At 41.7% G+C, this 26395-nt stretch overlaps 2 protein-coding genes and 1 long non-coding RNA gene across 8 annotated transcripts in view; 2 read left to right on the top strand and 1 right to left on the bottom strand.

Moving 5' to 3' along the window:
- Nucleotides 1–419: 419 nt before the first annotated feature.
- LOC112629759 lies at nucleotides 420–11108 on the bottom strand. The gene is made up of 2 exons (XR_003120750.1): nucleotides 10636–11108; nucleotides 420–686 (listed from the first exon to the last, which is right to left on the bottom strand). It is a non-coding gene; the product is annotated as an uncharacterized LOC112629759 (long non-coding RNA).
- A 1345-nt stretch (nucleotides 11109–12453) lies between these two features.
- LOC112629848 lies at nucleotides 12454–19413 on the top strand. The gene is made up of 2 exons (XM_025393545.1): nucleotides 12454–12465; nucleotides 18706–19413. The coding sequence occupies exons 1-2, from the start codon at nucleotides 12454–12456 to the stop codon at nucleotides 19411–19413; spliced, it is 720 nt and encodes a 239-aa protein (XP_025249330.1).
- The window catches only part of MTUS1 (microtubule associated scaffold protein 1), a 159093-nt gene continuing 151745 nt past the window's right edge, over nucleotides 19048–26395 (top strand). For 2 of the 6 annotated variants that reach the window (XM_025393348.1, XM_025393345.1), the window contains exon 1: nucleotides 19412–19575. The gene's annotated coding sequence lies outside the window, so the exon portion shown is untranslated. Of the gene's footprint in view, nucleotides 19167–19411; nucleotides 19576–19616; nucleotides 20004–25766; nucleotides 25825–26395 lie in introns of those variants that run through there. The other 4 variants (XM_025393349.1, XM_025393344.1, XM_025393346.1 and 1 more) reach the window with 3 other exon arrangements.

Raw genomic sequence — 26395 nt, 5'->3', positions numbered from 1 at the left:
AACATGTTTTTTAAAGGTCACTCACCTTGGTTTCTGTACTAAAGATAAGGAATAGTCAGATCAGGCATCAGCTAAGAAGTCTGACAGGTCAGCTTTACCTGGGAACAGTCAACCTAACGAAGATTTGGAATCCATTTCATTGAGAAAATTTCCTTCTTTAAAAGCAGCGAATTTGTTAGTTCACTTCCTGAGAAATGCAATGGATGCAAAGGAATTCTTTTATTCCCTCAGGGTTTTAACTTTTTTCTGTGCTTGATTTTCTAGAAACTTTAGGATTACTGGAGCCCAGTGGTTGTGTCTGTACAAATTATTGAGTAAGGGAATGCAGACAGACATGACTCTATGTGTGTAGAGGGGGAGGGAGGTGGTTATGAAAAGTCTCTCTTTTTAAATCACAGAACATGTTTACTACATCATTATTCCTTTTCAAAATATTTTTAGAGCAGTTTTAGGTTCACAGCAAGATTGAGAGGAAGATACAGAGATTTCCAATATATCCCTCCCCTCATATATATATATAGCCTCCCCCGTTATCAACATGCCTTCATTATTACTTCTATCTCACTAAACAAAATTCTTTTTTCAGTATGCGTCTATTTTCTCTTTCAAATTCTTTATTCAATAATTCATTGTTTTGATTTCCTGGAATCCTCTTGAGATTTTCAGTTTTTTCCTTTTTTTTCACACTAGAGAAACGGATGGGGTTGTAGACATGAGATGCAAGGAGCAGAATTTGGAAGCCAATTAAAGCAATTAGTAAATAGAAATTGCCTAAGCTATTAAGACAGACGCTGTCATATATATATATTTACATATATATATATATGACAAACCAGGAAAAATAAATATAAATGTCTGGGTCTTACTCAGTAGCCCAGACTGGAGTGCAGTGGTGTGATCATGGCTCAGCCATGATCCTGCCTCAGCCTCAATCCTGCCTCAGCCTCCCAAGTAGCTGGGACTACAGGCTTGTGCCAGCACACCTGGCAAATTTTTTTATTTTTCATTTTTGTAGAGACAGAGTTTCACCATGTTGCTCAGGCTGGTCTGGAACTACTGGACTCAAGCAATTCACCTGCCTTGGCCTCGCAAAGTGCTGGGATTACAGGTGGGAGCCACTGCACCTGGCCTACATTTATATGTATCTATATAATTGTATAAAGTGATCATGGGTTCAAGTTGTTTACTTCACCTTGTTTCACATAAACATACCTATGTGTTACATCCTCCATTTACTTGTCATTTTAATTTGTATACGGTAATACACCATGGTTTACTTAAACATTTTAATACTATTGGGCATTTCAACTGAAGCTAATTTTTCCCGTTATAGGTAAGGCTGCCATGAAAATTGCTTTATAAGTTAGTTTTCCTTTCTCAGGGGAAGGAATGGGTAATAGGTCGAAGAGCATGTTATAGATTACCCCCCAGAAATATGTAACCATTTTACATTTCTACCTTTAACATATAAAATATACATCTGCCTTCCTCCCAAAGACTTGTCCAGGTTGGGTTTTACAAGTTAAAAAATGTCTTCCAGGCCGGGCATGGTGGCTCAAGCATGTCATCCCAGCATTTTCAAAGGCCGAGACAGGTGGATCACATGAGGTCAGGAGTTTGAGACCAGCCTGGACAACATGGTAAAACCCCGTCTCTACTAAAAATACAAAAATAGGCCGGGTGTGGTGGCAGGTGCCTGTAATCCCAACTACTCATGAAGCTGAGGCAGGAGAATCGCTTGAACCTGGGAGGCGGAGGTCACAGTGAGCCAAGATTGCATCATTGCACGCCACCCTAGGCGATAGAGTGAGACTCCGTCTCAAAAAAAATAATAAAAAAATAAAAAATAAAAAATGTCTTCCAGTTTAATGCATCTGTAAGGGGGTCTTCATGTGAGTTGAGTTTAATTGACCTTTATTTTCATTTTTTAATAAAACTGTGATTTTTAAAAACACAATGATGTAGTCTAAATTTTCTTAACTGCAAACTGTCCATTCATCAAGTGGAAAGTGTTTATTGACTACATCATCATGTATTTTTTCATATATTTTGGAAGAAAGCTATTATCGGGTTATATTTGTAACATATCTATCCTATACTAGAAAGTTTTCTTTCTAGCATTTTTATTTTTATTTTGTTGGATGAATGTTAAAAAATTTAAATATGTTCTATTAATCCCCCCTGCTTCTGATAACAACCTTTGTTTTCTGCAGTGATTAGAAGTGTATGTTCTCCAGGTTGGGCAATATAGTGAGACTGTGTCTCCACAAACAATTAAAAAATTAGCCAGGCATGGTGACGCATGCCCGTAGTCACAGCTACTTGGGAGGCTGAGATGGGAGGACTGCTTGACCCCAGGAGATTGAGGTTGCAGTAAGCCATGATCGCACCACTGCAATCCAACCTGGGCAACAGAGGGAGACACTGTCTTTAAAAGAAAATAAAAATGCATGTTCTTTTTCGCATGTGAGATAGACAAACCACTCTTCCGTCTTTTAAAAAAGTGCTTTTACTTTTTGATACAGCTGGAATTTATTATACTGTTTGTTTCCGTGCATTTACGTATCTAACATGATTTTTGCTCCAGCCTGTTAGCCAACTATTTGGAAGACAATTTATTGTGTGGTTTTCCCTTGCCCTACAGGTTGGATTCTTTTTTCAGACTGTGATAACTCAAGACCGTATGATTTTGATCATTGTTGCAGTGTGTTCAGTTTTCCAAGTTTGCCGAGTTTACCCTTATTAACAATGAAAATGTTTTGATAATGTCATCAATTTATTTTTCACTATTGGTTCTCACAGGAATTTGTAACTGCAATAAATTTATGTATTAAACTTTTTTTTTTTTTTTTTTTGAGACAGAGTCTCACTCTGTTGCCCAGGTTGGAGTGCAGTGCCGTGATCTCGGCTCACCACAACCTCTGCCTCCCAGGTTCAAGCAATTCTCCTGCCTCAGCCTCCCGAGTAGCTGAGACTACAGGCATGCGCCACCATGCCCGGCTAACTTTTGTATTTTTAGTAGAGACGGGGTTTCACTACGTTGGCCTGGCTGGTCTCGAACTCCAGACCTTGTGATCCGCCCGCCTCGGCCTCCCAAAGTGCTGGGAATACAGGCGTGAGCCACCACGTCCAGTCCATATTAAACATTTTTAATTGATGCTTTATTTAATCTCTCTTAAAAAGAACGTAGCATAGTTCTTTAGGTATATTTAACTTTTTTTTTTCATTAGAATTTAATCAACTTATTTTTCTTCGACTTTTAGGTTCTGAATACCTGTGCAGGATGTGCAGGTTTGTTATGTAAGTAAACTTGTGCCATGGTGGTTTGCTACACAGATCTGCACAGATCAACCCATCCCCTAGATACTGAGCCCAGCATCCATTAGCTATTCTTCCTAATGTTCTCTCTCCCACCATCCCACCGTCTTCGAGAGGCCCCAGTGTGTGTTGCTCCCATCCATGTGTGTATGTGTTCTCATGATTCAGCTCCCTCTTATAAGTGAGAACATGTGGTGACGGGCTTTCTGTTCCCGTGTTAGTTTGCTGAGGATAATGGCTTCCACCTCCATTCATGTCCCTGCAAAGGACATGATCTCATTCCTTTTTATGGCTGCATAGTACTCCAAGGTGTATATATACATTTTCTTTATCCAGTCTATTGTTGATGGGCGTCCAGGTTGATTCTATGTCTTTGCTGTTGTGAATAGTGCCACAGTGAACATACATGTGCATGTATCTTTTTATTTATTTTTACACGTGCACGTATCTTTATAACAGAATAACTTCTATTCCTTTGGGTGTATACCCAATAATGGGATTGAAGAGTCAAACGGTATTTCTGCCTTTAAGTCTTTGAGGAATCATCACACTGTCTTCCACAATGGTTGAACTAATTTACACTCCCACCAACAGTGTAAAAGCTTTCCTATTCCTCCACATCCTCTCCAGCATCTGTTGTTTTTTTGACTTTTTAATAATAGCCGTTCTGACTGGTGTGAGATGGTATCTCATTGTGGTTTTGATTTGCATTTCTCTAATAATCAGTGTGATGAGCTTTCTCTTCTTATGTTTGTTGGCCACATGTATGTCTTCTGAGAAGTGTGTGTTCGTATCCTTTGCCCACTTTTTAATGTGGTTGTTCATTTTTTTCTTGTAAATTGTTTAAATTCCTTGTAGACTCTGGATATTAGACCTCTGTCAGATGAATGGATGGCAAATTTTTTCTCCCATTCTGTAGGTTGTCTGTTCACTCTGATGAAAGTTTCTTTTGCTATGTAGAAGCACTTTAGTTTAATTAGATACCATTTGTCTATTTTTGCTTTTGTTGCAATTGCTTTTGGCGTCTTTGTCAGGAAACCTTTGTCTGTGCCTTCAATCAATTTTTTTAAGAAAGACATCTGTTTCATGTTAATTTTATTGCTAGGTATTTAATGTATTATTGATATGGTACATTCTGTCTTCTAGTTGTGTATAACTGTTTCTTGTTTGATTCTGCTGACATTTTAAGTATGCAGCCATGTAATATGTAAAACACACTTAAATCTTTCTACATTCTCTGTTTAGTGATAGTGGTGGCAGGGGTACCCTCTGTATGTTTCTGTTTTCTAAGTAAATTGGCTCAAGTGTTTATGACTTGTATTTTTTCATTATGAGATTTTTTTTTCCCTTGTTTTTTTGACGGAGTCTCGCTCTGTTGCCAGGCTGGAGTGCAGTGGTGCAATCTTGGCTTACTGCAACCTCTGTTTCCCGGGTTCAAGCAACTCCCCTGCCTCAGACTCCCGAGTAGCTGGGACTACAGGTGTGCACCACCACACCCGGCTAATTTTTTGTATTTTAGCAGAGACGGTGTTTCACCATGTTGGCCAGGAAGGTCTCGATTTCCTGACCTTGTGATCTGCCTGCCTTGGCCTTCCAAAGTGTTGTAATTACAAGCGTGAGCCACCACACCTGGCCAAGAGATTTTTTTTAACAACAGATTATGCAATTAACTCTGGTTCTTTTCATTAAAAATTATCTTTATTTTTAAGGTTATATATTATTTTTGAACTATACATCTGGGGTTGAAACACAAAAGTAAATCAAATGTAGAACTCCAAAGAGCAGGGTTATAAGAAGGCCGTGTATTTGGTGGTTCAGAGGTCAGACTGGCCTGGATTACAATCCTAATCTTGTTGTTTATTAGCTTCATGACACTGGGCATATTTATAACTAGACTGGGTTTCAACTTCATCACTTACAAAATGAATATAATAATAATAATATCTACCTGCTGGGCACCATGACTCTTAGTCCCAGCTACTCAAGGTGGGAGGATCACGTGAGTCCAGGGGTTTGAGGCCAGCAGCAGCCTGGGCAACATAGCAAGACCTGCCTCTTAAAAAACAAAAAGAAGAAGAATGCAATAATAATATCTACCTAATAGAGTTGTTACGAATATTTAAGTAATTAATACATGTAAAGTGTAAAATGCCTAAAATCATGCATGGTACATAATCAAGGTTTGGTATTACTTTTATCATAATTAATCTTAATATCTCACAGTTTTACTCAAGAAATCTTTGAATCCATGATACATATTAACGTGGTTAGGCTTTGTGTCCCCACCTAAATCTCATCTTGAATTGTCATCCCCAGGTGTTGAGGGAAGAACCCGGTGGTAGGTGATTGGATCATGGAGGCGGTTTCCTCCATGCTGTTTTCAAGACAATGAGTTCTCATGAGATATGATGGCATTTCCCCCGGTTGCACTTACTTCTCTCTTGCCTGCCACCATGTAAGACATGCCTGCTTCCCTTTCCACCATGACTGTAGGTTTCCTGAGGCCTCTGCAGCCATGCAGAACTGTCAGTCAATTAAACCTCTTTCCTTTATAAATTCTAGTCCCAGGTAGTATCTTTACAGTAGTCTGGACAGACACTACAGGACTTCACGAGGTTCATTAGTGCTGACTCAGGTGCCTCGACTCTGTTGCACTTTAACCGATTCCTATTCCATCAGGGTGATTAAGTTTCTCACAATTCCATGTTGAATGAGCATAGGAATTAAGAAGACCCAAAAATTCTACTTCAGAAGATTGGGGTGATTATTAGATTAAATCAATTCAAATAAAATATGTGGAAGCTACTAGCAAAATATCTGGCACATAGATCTCAAATAAAAGCTGGTTGCCTTCTGCTCTTTTTCCCTCTCTATGGCACCCTCTTAGCATCCACAGGGACTTCTGCCAACCTGTTTGAGCATTTCATTCTTGGTGCTGTCGAGGAGTACTCACCATACATAGCTGGTGGCTACCAAGATCTATTTGATGGTGTTGGGACTCAAAACACACCCCCAAAATAAAGGCCTCAGAAACAGTCTTAGAAGCAAAACTTCTTTTTCTAATTTTCTCCCGTCTTCTTGTCTAAGACTAACACTTGTCTAAGACTAAGGTCCCATCCTCCTTCAGGCTTGCCATAGAAACTAGAATCCCTCTTCCCCAAGGCAGGTCATACAAATGAGAACCTCTTTGCCCCAAAGCCAGCCATAAAAACCTAAAAATATTACTCTAATTTTCCCTGCACCTTTCTGTTTAAAACCTGGTCATAAAAAAATTAACTGAGCTACCTTATTTAACTGTAGGCCATACGATCCCCATTCCAGAGAGGGTCCTGCCCTATGTGCAAAAGAAAAAAATACATAGAGAGATGGGCTGATATGGTCTGGCTGTGTCCTCACCCCATCTCACCTTGATTGGTAATAAACCCCACGTGTCAAGGGTGGGGCCAGGTTGAGATAATTGAATCATGGGGGCAGTTCTCCCATACTATTTTTGTAGCAGTTAATAAAACTCACGAGATCTGATGGTTTTATAAATGGGAGTTCCCCCTGCACAACCTGTCTTGACTGCTGCGATGTAAGACATGCCTTTGCTTCTCTTTTGCCTTCTGCCATGATTGTGAGGCCTCCCCAGCCATGTGAAACTGTGAGTCCATTAAACCTCTTTTTTTTACAAATTTCCCAGTCTCGGGTATGTTTTTATTAGCAGCATGAGAACAGACTAATACGATAGGCGTTACTATCTGAGCTTACTATCTAACCCAGGCCTTCCTGGGTTTCCCTACTTTGTCTATTAACATTGGATCGTGCCCAGTTATATTTCTACATGGCTGTCCATACTTTATTAAACCTAATATAAAAATAATTTCCAGGCTGGTTTCGAGGACTTACGCCTATAATCCCAGCACTTCAGGAGGCTGAGGTGGGCGAACCCTTTGAGCCCAGGAATTCGAGACTAGTCTGGACAACATAGCTAGACCCAGTCTCTACTAAAAACAAAATAATTAGCAGGGTGTGGTGGTTCATTCCTGTGGTCCCAGCTACTTGGGAGGCTGAGGGAGGAAAATCCCTTGAGTCCAGGAGGTTGAGGCTGCAGTGAGCTGTGATTGCACCACTGCACTCCAGCCTGGGTGACACAGAGATCTTGTGTCAAACAAAAACAAACAAAAAACGATAATTTTCTATCTTTGGGTCTTTATTCTAAAGTGTCTCATGTACACATTAATAAAATTTATATACCTTTACTCCAATTAATCTGTCTTTTTATGAGTTGATTTTTAAGATCTTCAGAGGACAAAGGGGAAATCTTCAGAGGACAAAGGGGAAATTTTCCTTGTACCCCTACAATGGTCACCTGTATCGGGGGGGCGGGGGTCATCGTTTTTTAACTAAGATTCTCCCGCAAAAATAGACAAAGGACAAAAGATAAAATAAAAAACCCACGGACAACATCTGTAACAAAATTAGGTGATGAAGTGTCTCCACGAACCCTAGAACACAAGGAATTGAGGAAAGCCACAGACAGATACAAGGGCTGGGTGGTATCAGCAACTGTATCATAGAAAGTGGAGTGAAGTCATGACACACTGATAAATCTGATAATCTCTAAACAGCCAGCAGGCAGTTGCTGGAAAGCTTGGAGGTTCCACTTGGGAACAGCAGCTGAAACTGGAAAAAGTTTTGCACACTCCAAAGTCAGGGCAATGCAAAGTGTCTGAGGGGCACAGTGAATGTTCAAAACTAACCACCCAAATTTCTACTCCTGGACAAGCACTGCATAGAGAAGAAACTTCTTGGGAAAGGATGGTCATTGTATGGAACTGGGACGATAGAGACCCATAAAGACGGGGTCCAGATGAAAGCAAGGAAGGAAAACAGAGCCTGACCATCTCAGAAAACAAGCCGCGACCGCCAGGCGCAGTGGCTCACACCTGTAATCCCAGCACTTTGGGAGGCCGAGGCGGGCAGATCATGAGGTCAGGAGATTGAGACCATCCTGGCTAACACGGTGAAACCCTGTCTCTACTAAAAATACAAAAAATTAGCTGGGCGCAGTGGTGGGCGCCTGTAGTCCCAGATACTCGGGAGGCTGAGGCAGGAGAATGGCGTGAACCTGGGAGGTGGAGCTGCAGTGAGCCGAGATGGCACCACTGCACTCCAGCCTGGGCGACAGAGCGAGACTCCGTCTCAAAAATAAATAAATAAATAAACAAACTAACTAAGCCCCGATAGTTTTAAACACTGCACAAATACAACAAAAAAGAGAGCGATCAGCTTGTGAAATTGGAAATGCTTTCCCAAATGCTAATTCCTCCTGAAAGTTTAAGAAAATTATTTCATATTTTTTAAATGAGAAAAAAAAACACCAAGATTAAATCTCATACAAAATTACTGTCAGGAAAAAAGAGAAGAAATTGAAAAACATCCCTATAGACAATGCCAAAGATGCTAAAAAGACATACCTACAGAACAGATGCAAACCATTACTTATTATTTCAACATATGCTAAAATACATTAAAGAAATCAAGACATGAAAAAACAAGAAAAATGAGAATTGGGAAATAGCAGAAATGACATGATATACTTAGGAAAAAGATGTAGAAACAATAGTCAAAAACCGAGACTAGGCTGGGCACAGCGGCTCATGCCTGTAATCCCAGGCACTTTGAGAGGCTGAGGCAGGAGGATCCTTTGAACCCAGTAGTTCAAGAATCCAATAGTTTAAGGCCAGCCTGAGCAACAAGCGAGACCCCATCTCTTAAAACAAACAAACAAACAAACAAAAAAACTACATTGAAAGTAATGGAAGAATAAATAAACACAGAGAATACCTTAAGAGAACATGAAAGAGAAAAAAAATTTTTTTAATTGAAGGAAAGTAATAAAAAGGGCTTGAGAGAAAGAAACAAACTTAGAGACAGGCAAAAAAGATACACAAAAATATGTTTAACAAGAGTTTCTCAAGAAGAAAAACCAAAGCAAGGCACAGAAGGGCTACCAAGAAACTATAATCAAGAACATTTTCTTCAAATTAACAATATATGTATTTGCAGCTACATAGTGAAAGGTTATACTATATACCTGGAAAAACTGACCCAGGACCAGTAACACCAAAACATAATAAAATGAAATTACTAGTTAAAACAAATATTTTTCAAGACAGTGTCTCTCTCTGACCCCCAGGCTGAAGTGCAGTGGTATGATCACAGCTCACTGCAGCCTTGACCTCCTGAGCTCAAGTGATCTTCCCACCAAAATTACTCATTTTAAAGGGAAAAAATTATTTTGGGCTTCCAGGCAAAAAAATCCACTTATAAAGGAAAAAAAAAAATCAGATTTGCCATCAAATTTTTTAAGAGCAATGATTTAGATAGAAGAAAAATGGAGTAACATATTTAAGATATTCAATGAAACAATATGTGAGTCAGTAGCTTTCCAAGATAAAGGCAGCATACAAAATGTAATCACTGTGTACAAATTCAGGGAATATTGTTTCCATGAGCACCTCCTGAGGCATCTACTTGACAAAAACTTTCATAAGACAACCATATGTGGTGTATCACATTTATTGACCTGTGTATGGTAAACCATCCCTGTGTTCCTGGTATGAAATCAACTTGATCATGGTATATTATCTTTTTGATACGGTATTGGATTTGGTTAGCCAGTATTTTATTGGGAATCCTTTTGTTGAGGATTTTTGCATCTATGTTCATCAGGGATATTAGACTATAGTTTTTTTTGTTATGTCCTTTCCTGGGTTTGGTATTAGGGTAATACTGGTTTTATAGAATGATTTCGGGAGGGTTTTCTCTTTCTCTCTTTTGGAATAACTTCAATAGTATTGGTACCATTTCTTCTCTGAATGTCTGATAGAATGCAGCTGTGAATCCATCTGGTCCTAGATTATTTTTTCTTGGCAATTCTTCTTATTACTGTTTCAGCCTCACTACTTGTTATTGTTCTGTTCAGTTTCTGATTTCTTTTTATTTCTGGTTTAATATAGGAGGGTTGTATATTTCCAGGAATTTATCCATCTCCTCTAGATTTTCTACTTTGTCCACATAAAGGTGTTCATAGTAACCTTGAATAATCTTTTGTCTTGGAACACAAAATGGGGTGTGGGAGAGATGGTTTTGGCCTAAACTGTTTCAGCTCAGATCATCATGCATTAGTTAGATTTTCATAAGGAGCATGTAACCTAGATTCCTTGTATGTGCAGTCCACAATACAGTTCACACTCCTATGAGAATCTAATGCCACTATTGATCTGACTAGAGGTGGAACTCAGGTGCTAATGCTTGCTTGATGCTGCTCACCTCCTGCTGTGTGGCCGGGTGCCTGACAGGCCAAAGACCAGTGGCAGTCTGCAGTCCTGGGGTTGGGGACCTCTGATCTAAAGAACTAATTCTACAAAAGAGAAACTGAGATCAAGTAAGGTCAAATCAATGAAAACATATCTAGGTGTCAAAGCTAAGTCTTCTAACTCCAATTTATGTCCTCCGTTCTGGAGGGGTAATGATATGTTTGTGTTTTAGTCTCTATTTAAGATTTGCAGATAATCAGTTTGCAAATTAGTGAAGATTCACCATAATTTTGTAGGTACTTGATATGGTTTGGCTCTGTGCCCCCACCCAAATTCCATCTTGAATTGTCATTCCCACTTGTTGAGGAGGGGACAGTGGGAGGTGACTGGGTCATGGCGGTGGTTTCCCCCATGCTGCTTGTGTGACAGTGAGGGAGCTCTCACAAGATCTGATAGCTAAAAAGTGGCAGTTTCCCCTGTGCTGTCTTTTCTGCTGCCTTGTAAAGAAGGTACTTGCTTCTCCTTTGCCTTCTGCCATAACTGTAAGTTTCCTGAGGCCTCCCCAGCCATGCAGAACTCTGAGTCAATTAAACCTCTTTCCTTTATAAAGTACCCAGTCTCAGGCAGTTCTTTGTAGCAGTGTGAAAATGGACTAATACAGTACTTAAAAAGAGATCACAAGTATACTTACCCAAAATAGATCAATCTTTGGTAGTGTTAAGTTTCCATCCTGGATTTCTCAGTGTTCTAGAAGCCTAAAAGTAAGATTGTCTTACTTTTAGGTAACCAATCAGGTATTAATTTACAATGTTGGCACACTGCAATGTGGTTTAGGCATAGTTAGTCTATGTTTACGATACAGAGAAAATAATGAGGATAATATTTTCAGTGGCCCTTTCCTGAATTGCCAGCCCATGTTTAGAAGCATGATTATATTTTGAGGAATGCTTATGTGACAGCATGAGGGCTAATGCCTGTTGTTCATTTAGTTTATGGTTCTCTTCCTACATTCTTATGATTTGCAAACATTTGTTAGAACATGGAGCGCTTTGGTCTGCTTGACTGCATCCCACTTGCAAATGGAGAGGATTTCAGAGTCAATCGTGAATCAGGAACTATGAATCAAGGCCAAAAATCGCAAAAGGAATGAACTGGAGATCAGTTAGTACATCAGGTCTGGATGTGGCCTGGTGTCAGCACAGAAAGACTGAACTCACTAGGCTTCCTGACTCTTTGCACTCTTTTTAGGTGATCACTGAACAATCAACAGGGCCCAAGGGGGAACAGAGTCAACTGGAAGTCTGCTGGGAGTGGAAGCTCTCTTAGGGCTTTTATTTGGTCAAGAGAACAAGGCCAGGGGCATAAATTAAAAGCAAATTTAAAAGGTCTAAAAAAAAAAAAAATGCTAAGTAGACTGTGGTAGTCTCAAAGGTATGAGGCCTCGAAGGCACAGACTTGTTATTAATATTTGTCATGAAGCAGTAAATACTTTGAAATTGAAAATATATCCCCTTTTTAAGGAAAGACTCAATCTGATTGGAGTAAAGCCTGACCAAGCCCAAATGTCACACAGTTATGAATCACTGTCCAGAGTGGATTATGCAGACGAGTAGTTTCTTTAGCCATGACATTTTAAGCAAAGTAAACATTTTCGAAGTGGTTGCATAACAAACTGGTGGTACTATATTTTTCTTAATTTCTTCCTAATATGTGGAGGCCCACAGCAGAATTACAGGACAACTTGTTTGTGTGTGAACTAAAATAATTTTGGCATCATGTTATAAGAACTGTTCCTTCTACAGAGTCTAAAAATGGAATAGGACTGTTGAAGATGCCGTCCATGGTATGGGGAGATGGAAGAGTTTTTCAAACTTCTGCAGGTCATTTTGATAAGAGGAAGCTATATTTCTTCATTTTTTCTACTGCTTTGAACTTGCAACAAAAAACTCCTTTTCTGAGATACTTAAAAATCTTCAGACTTTGCCATAAGAACCTTTTTTTGTTTGTTTGTTTTTTGAGACAGAGTCTCGCTCTGTCGCCCAGGCTGCAGTGCAGTGGTGCGATCTCGGCTCACTGCAAGCTCCGCCTCCCGGGTTCACGTAATTCTCCTGCCTCAGCCTCCCGAGTAGCTGGGACTACAGGCGCCCTCCACCACGCTCGGCTAATTTTTTGTGTATTTAGTAGAGACGGGGTTTCACCGTAGCCAGGATGGTCCCGATCTCCTGACCTCATGATCCGCCCGCCTCGGCCTCCCAAAGTGCTCGGATGACAGATGTGAGCCACTGCGCCCGGCCGCCTAAGAACATTTCTACTCTGTGAGTCACCTTCTGGAACATTAAGAAGAGAGTCCAGGGCCAGGCAGAGTGGCTCATGCCTGTAATCCCAGCACCTTGGAAGGCCGAGGTGGGCAGATAATTTGAGCTAAGAAGTTTGACACCAGCCTGAGCAACATGGTGAAATCCCATCTCTATAAAAAAATACAAAAAGGAGGTGGGCATGGTGGCACATGACTGCATTCCCTGCTATTTGGGAGAATCAATTGAGCCCAGGAGGTCGAGGCTGCGGTTGAGCCATCATGGCACCTCTGTACTCCAGCTTGGATGACAGAGCGAGATCCTGTCTCAAAAATAAGAAAATAAAAAAGGAGGCCAGGCACAGTGGCTCACGCTTGTAATCCCAGCACTTTGGGAGGCCGAGGCAGGTGCATCATGAGGTCAGGAGTTCAAGACCAGCCTGGCCAACACAGTGAAACTCCATCTCTACTAAAAATACAAAAATTAGCTGGGCATAGTGGCAGGCGCCTGTAATCCCAGCTACTTGACAGGCTGAGGCAGGAGAATTCCTTGAACCTGGGAGGGAGAGGTTGCAGTGAGCCGAGATCATGTCACTGCACTCCAGCATGGGCGACAGAGCTAGACACCGTCTCCAAAAAAAAAAAAAAAAAGAAAAGAAAGAAAGAAAGAAAAGAAAAGAAAAAATGAGGAGAGTCCAGATGGGTCTTTAAGTCCACTGAGAGAAAAAACAGATAATCAAGAACCTGGGAGTTACTGGTAAATAAATCAGGACCATTCGCTGCTCTCACGTTCTCACTTTTTTGTTATGCAGCCACTGTTATAACTGGTCAGTTTGGGATCTTACCACACATGTCTCACCATCTTTGGAGAGAAGAATTAAAAGTCATAGGCCGGGCACGGCGGCTCATGCCTGTAATCCCAGCACTTTGGGAGGCTGAGGTGAGTGGATCACCTGAGGTTGGGAGTTCGAGACCAGCCTGACCAACATGGAGAAACCCCATCTCTACTAAAAATACAAAATAGCTGGGCTTGGTGTCGCATGCCTGTAGTCCCAGTTACTTGGGAGGCTGAGGCAGGAGAACTGTTTGAACCTGTGAGGTGGAGGTTGTGGTGAGCCGAGATCGTGCCATTGCCCTTCAGTCTGGGCAACAAGAGCGAAACTCTGTCTCAAAACAACAACAAAAATCATATGACTATGTGTAACATACATATTCTCTTCACAAAAACAAAGAAAAGGTCATCGACAGTATCACAAAATTCCAGCATTCAGGGACTTTGCCAGAGATTACCGCAACTTCTTACAATGCTTCAGCACCTATCTAATGAGTGCTCACAAGAAAATTTCTGGAATGTTGTATAAAGCAACTGTGTTTACCTCTGCACCAAGGGATTTGTGGAGATGTCCACGTTTTACTGGGAGCATATTTGACTTTCAGAAGTTTATCCGAAGAAGCTGCTGTCTTTCCACACTTCTATTTACAGCCAATCCTTGATCTCATTATGCTGTTTTAAGACTGGTCCCTGTCTGGGTGAGTAACTTCCTCAAGTTGAGTTTTATTACAATGCTTTTGTTTTTTTGGCCAGGCACAGTGTGGCTCACGCCTGTAATCCCAGTACTTTGGGAGGCGAAGTCTGGAGAACTGCTTGAGCCCAGGAGTTCAAGACCAGGACAGGCAACATAGTGAGACCCCGTCTCTATTAAAAAAAAAAAAAGAAAAAAAGAAGAAAAAAACTTCTAGTCACCATGAAAAATAGCCACATGAAGTTCCTTATGGTATTTTAATAGTATACTGTCATTTTCCATTTTGTAGTCTTGAATTGAAAATGAGCGACAAAAATTTTTCTTAAAATTCAGTGCTAGGAAAAGCTTTTCTTCCTTTGAGAAACTATCAGCCTCTTTTGAAAATGACAGTTAGTAAGTGGTTAGCAAGCTCAGTGTTTTAATTTGTTGCTCAATACTATGTTTACTGTTACCTGTGTGCTTTTCCGGGAATCCCATTTTACACTAAAAATACCTACACTTTGAAGTATTTATTTTTAAAATGTACTGTTCCTGTCTTTTAAAGACGTTCAACTCCCTTCTCAATGAGGTGGTGGTATAAGGAAACATAAATAACAAGAAAAGGGACCTGGATTGGGAACAAAGGCTCCAGGGACTCCAGTGGAGTTCCCCTTGAGAATTAAGGCCTGGAATACTTTTTTCATTTCTGATTGAATGCAACTTTGGGAAAGTTAGCTGGAAGCTCTACCCTAGGGAGATGTCACTGCTAATAAAATTGTAAGGAATTTGCTAATTCATCGTTTTCACCACACTTGTGTTAGAGCTTTATGTACCAAAGTTGTCTTTTTTAGACGAACTAGAGAAGAAATAGGGTCGAAAGCATCTATTGAACTTTTTTTTTTTTTTTTTTTGAGACAGAGTTTCGCTCTTGTTGCCCAGGCTGGAGTGCAATGGCGAGATCTTGGCTCACTGCAACTTCCGCCTCCTAGGTTCAAGTGATTCTCCCGCCTCAGTCTCCCCAGTAGCTGGGATTACAGGCATGCGCCACCACGCCCAGCTAATTTTTGTATTTTCAGTAGAGACGGGGTTTTTCCACGTTGGTCAGGCTGCTCTTGAACTTTCAACCTCAGGTGATCTGCCTGCCTCGGCCTCCCGAAGTGCTGGAATTACAGATGTGAGCCACCATGCCTGGCCAATCATTTATTTTATCTATAAGTGAAATTCGTTCACAGAGAAACTTTCGTCATTCCTGATGGCAAAACTTCATGTGGGAAAACATTTTAAAATATTAGAATGGGTTCTGTTATTTATATGGCTCGAAATCCAAAAAAAGTACAAAACTGTGTTTACTAACAAGTTTCTCTTCAAATGCTGCCCTTTATCCAACTCCCATCTCAAGACACAACTAATGCTATCTGCTTCTGGTATATCTCTTCAGATATTTTATGGGTTTTTGTTTTGTTTTCTTTTGACACAGGGTGTTGCTCTGTCACCAGATTGCAATGCAGTGGCACAATCATGGCTCATGGCACCCTCAACCTCTTGGACTCAAGCCATCCTCCCACCTCAGCCTCCAGAGTAGCTGGGACTACAGGCACATGCCACCATGCCCAGCTAATTTTTGTATTTTTTATAGACAGGGTCTAAGTTGTCCAGGCTGGTCTCAAACTCTTGTGCTCAAGTGATCGTCCCCCTTAGACTTCCCAAAAAGCTGGGATTAAAGGTGCAAGCTACCATGCCTGGAAGCTTATGCTTATTTCATGCTTATACAAACATATCTATATAAGTATCCATACACGGGTGTATCATTGCCTCTTTTTTAGTAGAAATTGTAGCATACTATTAGATAATTGTTTTGTGTTAAAAAATGCACATGATATATATTGAAGATCATCTCATAATAGTACAAAGAGCTTTCTCATTCTTTTTAAAAGCTTTCATAGGATTTCATTTTATGCCTGTATCATGATTTACCAGTCCTTTACTAAAGAATATTTGTATTAAAAAAAATATTTTATTATAAACAACGCTGAAATAAACAAGGTTGTAGATACGTACCATTTCTCATGTGCGTTGTAAGATAAACTCTTTTTTTTTTTTTGAGACAGAGTCACGCTGTGTTGCCCACGCTGGAGTGCAGTGTCACAATCTCGGCTCACTGCAAACTCCGCTTCCTAGGTTCAAGCGATTCTCCTGCCTCGGCCTCCCAAGTAGCTGGGATTACAGGCGTCTGCTGTCGTGCTGGGCTAATTTTTGTACTTTTAGTTGAGATGGGGTTTCACCATGTTGGCCAGGCTGGTCTCGAACTCCTGACCTCAGGTGATCTGCCCGCCTCGGCCTCCCAAAGGGCTGGGATTGCAGGTGTGAGTCACCGTGCTACCACGCAGGGCCAAGATGAACTCTTACATGTTTATTTGCAATATTGTTAGGTATCCTGACCTAACCCCTATGGACGTCATTATAATTTACATTAATATTTTCATTGTGACTGCTTGTCTATATGTTTACTAACACTGTAGTTATCAAACTTTCTAATCTTTGACAATCTGATAAGTGAAAAAATGGTTTCTCAATATAGTTTTAATTTGCATTTTCTCATGGAGGGAAAAAAATTGAGGTTTTTTTTTTTTTTTTTTTTTTTTTAGGATAAAGGGCCACAAAGTTATGTGAGTTATTATTTTATCCTTAATATTGTTCCTGGAGTCTGTAGCAGGTCAGCATCAGAGTTCAGAGATCAGGAATATGGCAACATGCCCAGAACCAAGATGAAAAGAAAAGCCAATAGGCCCCATTTCATGAATATTTGCCTTGAGGAGTCCCTGAAGATGTCCCTAGAAGTTAACTTCTGTTTTTACGTGGAGACAATTAGAAGTTAAGTTTCAGATTCCCCAGTGCCTGCAAAAGTGGCTCTAATTACTTAGCAGAGGATAGTCTTTTTCCCCCTTCAAACCATCTGATACAAAAATGAAGTAAAACTGGTTCTATATTTATAGATATAACTAAGCCACACAATAGGATTGCGGGGTTTAGACCAAATCATCTAGGTCACATCAGGGTTACAAAGATTAAATGATATGTTTAACACGAGAAGTATTCTGCTTAGGGATGGAGGCTTGCTGCTAATTAGCCTAATTGCCTCGTGACTTGCAGAAACTATGTCAGCGTTTTGTTTTGTTTCTGTGTGCTTTTTCATAGGGAGAATCATCTGGTGGTGTTTAATACTATATTTATTTAAAATTAATCCCATGCCTTTCCTAACAACGGGGATCATGTTAGTTGCATCTATCTTTTTTTTTTTTTTTTTTGAGACGGAGTCTCGCTCTGTTGCCCAGGCTGGAGTGCAGTGGTGCAATCTCGGCTCACTGCAAGCTCCGCGTCCCGGGTTCACGCCATTCTCCTGCCTCAGCCTCCCGAGTAGCTGGGACTACAGGCGCCCACCACCACGCCCGGCTAAATTTTTTGTATTTTTAGTAGAGACGGGGTTTCACCGTGGTCTCGATCTCCTGACCTCGTGATCCACCCGCCTCGGCCTCCCAAAGTGCTGGGATTACAGGCAGTTGCATCTATCTTCACAACAGGGATTTCAAAAGCAAGTGAGAAGCGTCGTTATGTAATGGAATTAAAGAAGGAGATTAGGAGTTAGGCTTGCTGGGTTTGCACTTGCCCTCACTGGCTGTGTGACCTTACGCTAGTCACTTGACCTTTCTGAGCTTCAATTCCTCATTAGAATAATGGAGATAATCTGACCTTTATACCCCTGGGTTTTGTAGTCAGGAAAGAATGGATCATTGTACATGTGAAAAGGCTTTACAACTATCAACGGCAAGACATCTGTCAGTTATTCTAATATTCATGGTATAGAAAACTGTGAAATACAGCGTCCTTAGGTTTATTCTCCAAAAACGTTCACTTCTCTTTAAAAGCTTTTAGCAAACCACAATCCAGGTAACTAAGAAGAAATATTAAAAATTTGTTCTCAGGTTGTCTGACATTTCATGGTTCAGTAACGTTACATCTCTCACAGGCAGAATAGCATCTTCGGACAAGTTTTCTATTAAAAATATGTTTTATAGAAGAAAATATTTCACGGGTCTAAAAGACAGCTGTGGATGAAATTCGCTCAGTTTAGCAAAGAGCGAGGACTATGTTTGTGTTTAGAGAAAAGTGGGTCGGGCCTAGTTTCTCTCCCTGGGGTTCTAGACTCCTTTCCACGTTGTATCTGAAGCTCTAACAGCTGGGAAGCTCCTTTCTTTAACCTTTATTACACACCTGCTAGTAAACTTGCTAGAAGCATGAAGATAATACAGACTGCGAATCAGCCCTTCTAAGACACAATCACGACTCCTTCCTTGCAAGTCTCCGCCCTAATAATTCTGCAACCGTCCCACCTTCTATCTGCCCCGCGGTGCGAGGCCCCTCGGCCTGCAGGTGGCCAGAGGGAAGCAGGAGGCAGATCCCCCCACCTACCCCGGCCCGGCCTGGGCCCCAGCGCTGGGTGCGGCGGAGCCCTGGGCTCCTGCGGGGACGAGTGTGGTCCCGGGACGCGCCGTGCAGCCAGGTGCGCAGGCGGCAGTGGCAGCCGCGGCGCCCCGCGTCGCACGTGGCAACAGGTGCAGCGCTGTCCCGGCCTGGCGCCGCGGGGCGTGGGGCGCGTCCGCACTTAGCCCGGGAGCGCGCGGAGCGTCGGGACTGGGACCCGGGAGCGCGAGCGGAGGGCTGGAGCGGCCGAGCGGAGGCCAGCGCCCCAAGGTACGGCCTCGCACGTCATTCAGGTTCCCCGGACGGCCGCTCCCTGGGGCGGCGGCTGGCCTTGGTCTCCCGCCGCGAGCCACTGGAGGGGAGCCTTCGGAGGGAGCCGCCGCGGGTTGGGGCGGGAGGCCCGAGTTCGGCTATTTACAAGTTTCCCGAACTCCCCGCCCTGTTCCACCCCCTGGCGGCCCCGGAGGCGGGGAGGCGGGGAGGCGGGGAGGCCGGGGCTCCGAGTCCCTCCTGGTAGCCGCCGCAGGGCTGGGGTGGTGTCGCGCCGCGCGCCCCCAGGTGCAGACGCCGCCCCCGAGACCTCTGGGGCGGGTCCGCGGCGACCCCGCCAGGGGTCCAAAGGGCGCCCGCGTTCCCCGCCGCTGCGTCTCTGCTCCCGGAGCGCTTGAAGGAGCTGCGGGTAAGTGCGGGCTGGGGACTGTTCCCGCTGCCCCGCGGCCGGGGTGGAGAGGGGACCGGTCCCCGGGGAGGGGAGGGGGCGTTCCGGGAGCTTGGGGGCTGAAGCTGGGGCGGGGAGGGGGGAAAGGGGTGGGAGCGGAGGCGGGTCTCACGTGGGCCAGCGCGGAGCCTGCGGAAGGGACGGATGCGGATCTCGTTGCTGTCACCTTGAAAGTGACCGAGGAGCTTGACAGTGGACTCCTTACGCCGCCCACCCGGGCCCGGCGGTCCCAGCCTTCTCGCTGGGTCCCTTCTCAGCGGAAGCAAGCGGGGCCTAGAAAGCGGGTGGAATGGGGTTGCTGCAGGTCCCAAGACCCCTCGCCGCGCCTCGCTACTTTCTGCAGCTCATTTGCACTTTTCACGCTCTAGAAAAATCCACTCTTAATTAAGGTGACCTTATTGACTACTCTGTAGTACTTAGTAGACTTAGGTGTTTACTGACGAACCTTTTTCTTTTTTGGAGACGTACTCCTTTCTACCAAATTGTTGATTTTGACTTAGAGTGATTTGGGCCTAGGAAGGAAGAGGTTAATTCTTCATTTAGCCTGCGTAGTTACACATACTCTGTTAAAGACTGTTTATTTGAAATAGTGTTCTAAGGAAATCCAATGTGTTTTGTTTGTTTCAATGAAACCAAAGTCTTAGGCAAAACGGTGGGTGAAAGCTTTCAAGTTTTACCAGGTGCAGGTGATTGGAAGCCAATCATCACTAAATCACAGCACTGGGGCTGGAGGGTGGGAGTGGGGGGGGGGGTTACGAGTGGATTTCAGGAGGAAGGGAGGGAATGCAGGAGGGGAGGGGATTAAAAAAGAGAGTCATTGCTTCCTGGGAAACAGTGGCCTCTTTAAGGAGGCTATATAGAAGATAACAGTGCATGGATAACTTTAAAAGAAATTGCATAAACATACTTGCAATTCTGTAGACAGATTTCTTTTTCAGAGATGATTAGGGCAGGAAATGGACAATTTAAATTAAAAGGATGATGTCGTGTTAGTACAGTGCTTTACAGTGTAGAAAGTGCTGTTACAGATTTTTTCTTCTTAGGCAGTATATTCCATTAAGAAAGCTATACAAAGAAAACATTAGAACTACATGCTTATCCTTAAAACCAAAACTAAAATCCTTAGAAGTGGAATTTAGTTTAAAGTAATATGTTGTTATTTATGTAGCTTGCACCAACTTTTTTCACCTATTCTTTTTAAAATCAGGTTTATGAAGAGAAAATAGTTCTTGGTAGATCTGCTTGGTAGAGAATCATGCTTGGAACAAAACCTTTTAATTATATGTCAATAAGTCAAGGTTACATTTTGGAGTATAATAGGGTTATAAAATTCTAGATAAATATCTTATGATTTTTGGAAACTAACCTGCAGTTATTAGACTCAAGCATTTAAAAAGCCTGTTACTTAATAGCCCTGGTCTGTTAACCCTGTTTGTTTTGATTTCAAAAGTAATCCATGCTTGCTGTATAAAAATAGGTAGATTGAGAAAAGTGAGTTAAGCAATTTCATCAAATATAATCACAGTTAATATTTCAGAAAATACTTGTTAATATATAGAAAATATTTTTCTACAGTTATATAGTTTACCTAAATATCCTATTGCATGCTAGGTTTTTTGCTGCTTTAATATATCATGAAAAATTTTCCATATCATTAAATCTTCCAAAATCTTAGTGGTTACTTAATATTACATTACATAGATGTATCAAACTGTTTTTCATTTATTTCCACTTACTATTACTAAATATACTTTTGCAACAAATACCTTCTCAAAACTTTATGTGCAAAGTTAATATCCTTAGAGCCTTTGAAATACAGTTGTTAGTTGAAAGATCTCATACATATTGATCACTTGCTTTCCAAAAAATGTTTAACCAAATTATGTTCCCACCAGCACTCTGAGAATACTGGTGTTACCATATTCTTGTCATCATGGAGAATCATCCTTAAAAGGAAAAAAAAAAAAAACTTCCCAGTTTTATAGGTGAACAGTGCTTTCTCTATATTCGAACTTTGTTTGATTACAGATGATTTGAACACCAAAGAAATCTAGTTGTTTTCCATTTTGAAATTTAACATAGTGCCAGATTTTTCTCCTGGGATATTAGTTTTTTTCCATTAACTCATAAGAACCTTTTATGGATTGATAGTAAATCTTTGCCATTCATATTGCAGATACTTTTCCCTTTTTATCTTTGCTTTATATATTTACAGTGTTTTTGACATACACAAGTTTCTTTAATGTTGATAAATGTGTTGACTTTCTCAAAACAGAATTTTTAACACTTCTAAATCTTAGCTTCAGAACTATGTGTGACTGGTTTTAAAAAAAATTTAAAGATTTAAAAAAAACATTTCCAGCCGGGTGCGGTGGCTTACACCTCTAATCCCAGCACTTTGGGAGGCTGAGGCGGGTGGATCACAAGGTCAGGGGTTCGAGATCAGCCTGGGCAACATGGTGAAACCCCGTCTCTACTAAAGAGAGAAAAACTTAACTGGGTGTGGTGGTGTGCACCTGTAATCTCAGCTACTTGGAAGGCTGAGGCAGGAGAATTGCTTGAACCTGGGAGGCGGAGGGTGCAGTGAGCCAAAATCAGTCCAGTGCACTCCAGCCTGGGTGACAGGTCAAAACTCCGTCTCAAAAAAAAAAATTTCCCTAAATTCTGAATTAGAATCTTTTGAAATTCATTACAAGAACTTCGATATCTTGGAGTAGAGACTGTTGCAAAACTAATTGCATTTGTTGATGAGAAACCATTGGGCTTGGTGTATACTATTAGGAACAGCATCCTTTGAAATCAGAGCAGAAAGTTTTAAATCCCAAAGATTGAATGTTTTCAGATCTGTTACTCTGTGATTATACGAAGTAGGCTCACACTCCATTTGTTTTCAGTAATCTATTTGTAGTATCATTTTGCCAGATTCTTCTTTTTATAGTCATTATTATGGTTTCATACGGACTTGTTGATGATGAGTCTTGTGTTGATGTCCAGACAAATGTCCTGTATGTGTAGTTAAAAAATTTCCTGGATTAATTTCCAATACTGCTACTCAGCAAACTATTTATTTGAAGGGGGGGGGGGAACACAACTTCCTGATTTCTCAAAGTTGAGTTCTTTCTCTGTGTCGTGAAAGCTTAAATACACCCTGAAAGGCCTCACTGAAAGAAGTGTGTTCTCCGTCAGAGCCTGAGTCCCTTTTATTCCCCAAGCTTACAGCGTAAGAGTAAGCAATAGGACCGTATGTGAGCCATAAGGATGAAATTGGAGTTCAGCGTCTGTGTGCTTAGGGGCACTTAAAAATGGCCTCAGACTTTCTCTGGAGGAAGGCAGGCCCCGGAGGGAGGCGACCACTTAGCAGCGGGGTACAGTGGTGACTGTGGCCTCTTGAGAAGGAGGATGAGTGATCCCACCCCGCAGGAAATGAAGGACTAGATGGGATGGTATGAACTCAGCTAGCTTGAAATCTGGCCCCAAAAAGCCTACTCTGACCAGGAAGTCTCTATACCTGGTTTAGGATGGTCCAGTATAACCAGGAGTTGAGTTTGACTTGTAATATCTTCTTTTTTTTTTTTTTCTTTGGAGAGGGAGTCTCACTCTGTCCCCCAGGCTGGAGTGCAGTGGCCGGATCTCAGCTCACTGCAAGCTCCGCCTCCCGGGTTTATGCCAGTCTCCTGCCTCAGCCTCCCAAGTAGCTGGGACTACAGGCGCCCGCCATCTCGCCCAGCTAGCTTTTTGTATTTTTTTTTTAGTAGAGACGGGGTTTCACCATGTTAGCCAGGATGGTCTCGATCTCCTGACCTCGTGATCCACCCGTCTTATTTTATTTTATTATTTTATTTTATTTCATTTTATTTTTTGAGGCAGAATATTGCTCTGTCACCTAGACTGGAATACAATATGATCATAGCTTACTGCAGCCTTCACATCCCAGGCTCAAGTGATCCTCCCACCTCTGCCTCCTGAGCATCTGGGACTACAGGTATGTGCCATCATGCCTGGCTAATTTTTGTATTTTTTTGTAGAGACAAAATTTCGTCATGTTGCCCACGCTGGATTTGAATTGCTGGGCTCAAGCAAATCCTCCCACTTCAGCCTCCCGTAGTGCTAGGATTATAGGCATGAGCCACTGCCCCCAACCTAAAAATTTCTTTTTTTTTTTTTTTTTTTAATTGAGATGGAGTCTCACTCTGTCACCCAGGTTGGAGTGCAGTGGTGTGATCTCGGCTCACTGCAACCCCCACCTCCCAGGTTCAAGCGATTCTCCTGCCTCAGCCTCCTGAGTAGCTGGGATTACATGTGTGCGCCACCATGCCTGGCTAATTTTTGTATTTTTAGTAGAGACAGTTTCACCATGTTGGCCAAGCTGGTCTCGAACTCCTGACCTCAGGTGATTGCCTACCTCAGCCTCCCAAAGTGCTGGGATTACGAGTGTGAGCCACTGTGTCCGGCCTAAAAGTCTGGCCTCAAAATTTATTTCTAAACCAAGTTCTGTAGATGATTGCCCTGATGATGGTTATTTATTTGTTTTCTTAGAGAAAATCCCTCAGTAATCTTTGAAATTACTCTTGGATCTGGGGCAGTTTTCCATGATGACATTAATGCATGACTTTTTCATGTTCACTCGGCCTTAGATGGTAAAAAAAGACTTCCATTTTGGAGATGACAAATTTGGGGGCTCTTTGCCATGTGGATACACAGGATAAAACTTCATTTTCATACATTATAAGCAGATTGGCAACTGGTGATTGCCCTGATATATAAATGTTGCACAATCAAGGAAGAAAGGGTGGGTTTTCTGAACAAATTTAGAGTGTAAACAAGGTCGAACTTGGAAGTGCTTCCCTTAAGTAAATAGCTTTCAAGTACTTCAGAAGTACGTATTTGCATATAAATCTTGATTACAAAATAACTTGGTTCATTAAAGCTTAGACTTCAAGCTGTATATTGTAAAGTAATAAAATTGTATTTATTCAAAGGTAAACTGCATTTAAATCTTGCTAGCAGGCCCCTGTCTAAATTAAGAATGTTCTTGTCTGCACACTAGTTGCATTTTTTCATTCTAACCTAGAAACTTTAATTTTGAAATTGTAAAATTAAGTAAAGATAATCTTAAGGTCACTTCAAGTTTCTCGTGAGGAAACATGTTTACTTTTGGAGTGGCGTTGATTAGAATCTTTTGAGCAGTGAAAGAAGATGAAGTACAGGTCCTGAGTTTCTCGGACTAGCTGGGAAGGGCAAAGGGTTGCAAGGAGGCCGCACCTCCTGGGAGCGGAGTTTGCCCTGAAATTGCACTGATTTCACATTTCAGTGAGGTTGTGTGGAGTGGAAAGGGAGGCTTGACAAGCTCGTAGATTTTCCTTAGACTTTAAGCTCCATACTGAAGAGTATGTTCATTTATTTTAAAATGAACTACATTTAAGCCTTGCTAGCAGACCCATATCTAAATTAAGTATATTCTCGGGGCTGGGCACGGTGGCTCATGCCTGTAATCCCAGCACTTTGGGAGGCCAAGCTGGGCGGATCACTTGAGGTCAGGAGTTCTAGACTACCGTAGCCAACATGACGAAACCCCATCTTTACTACTAATACAAAAAATTAGCTGGATGTGGTCGCAGGTGCCTGTAATCCCAGCCACTGGGGAGGCCAAGGCAGGAGAATTGCTTGAACCCAGGAGGCGGAGGTTGCAGTGAGCCGAAATCACACCACTGCCTTCCAGCCTGGCCAACAGAGTGAGACCCTCTCAAAAAAAAAAAAAAAATGTTCTTGGGCCTGGCTCAGTACCTCACACTTCTAATCCCAGCAATTTGGGAGGCCAAGACAAGTGGATCACCTGAGGTCAGGAGTTTGAGACCAGCTTGGCTAACGTGGTGAAACCCCATCTCTATTAAAAATACAAAAGTAGCCGGTATGGTGGCGGGCACGCCTATATCCCAGCTACGTGGGAGACTGAGGCAGGAGAATCACTTGAGCCAGGGAGGCGGAGGTTGCAATGAGCCGAGATCACACCACTGCCCTCCAGCCTGGGTGACAGAGTGAGACTCTGTCTAAAAAGAAAAAAGAGTATTCTTTTATACACATTAGTTACATGAATAAAAGTAAGAAAAACCACACATTTTGCCCTGATTCTAACCTAGAAGTTTTATTGGTAGGATACAGTGTGAACACAGCTAAAGGGAAGAACAGACTAGGAACAGATCAGTCTTTCAGGTAAGACGTATTGGAAGAGGTTTTTAAACCATTAAATGACCTTATTCTTTTAAATGCAGAAATGTGTACCTTATAAGTAAATTGTATCTTAAGCTTCATGCAGAAGAAAATTAGTATTTAAATTTGAGGACTAATCAAATATAATTATTCTGATCTTCTGTTAACTAAAACATTGAAGGAGATTTTGTGTCCTAAAACGACATTGAGAAGGGAATCTTGAGAAAGACTCATACTTATCAGAAGAGTAGGAAGAAGAGGCATAACATACATTCTTGTGTAAATAATGTTTGTGACAGTGTTCATTAAGTCTTGACTGTTGGATAGTTAGCTTATCTTTTGTGCTTTTTGTACATGGGAAACATGGTAATATTTAACTCAAGCATTATTTACACTCTACCAATCTGGATGAAAAGAATCAATATTTCTTCACCTTATTTCAGATAAGCAGTTCATGTGAGGTGTTCAGCAGTGTTCAATGACAAATGAGAGATTTATTTTCCTTTATGTTCATTTTGTAGATTTTTGAATGATTGTTAGCAGTGAATGATATGAAGTTGAAACTGCATGCCCT

The sequence above is a fragment of the Theropithecus gelada genome, chromosome 8 (assembly GCF_003255815.1).
Source record: "Theropithecus gelada isolate Dixy chromosome 8, Tgel_1.0, whole genome shotgun sequence".
NCBI lineage: Eukaryota > Metazoa > Chordata > Mammalia > Primates > Cercopithecidae > Theropithecus > Theropithecus gelada.
The sequence above is the reverse complement of the archived record's forward strand: the minus strand, read 5'-3'. Positions and strand labels throughout refer to the sequence as shown.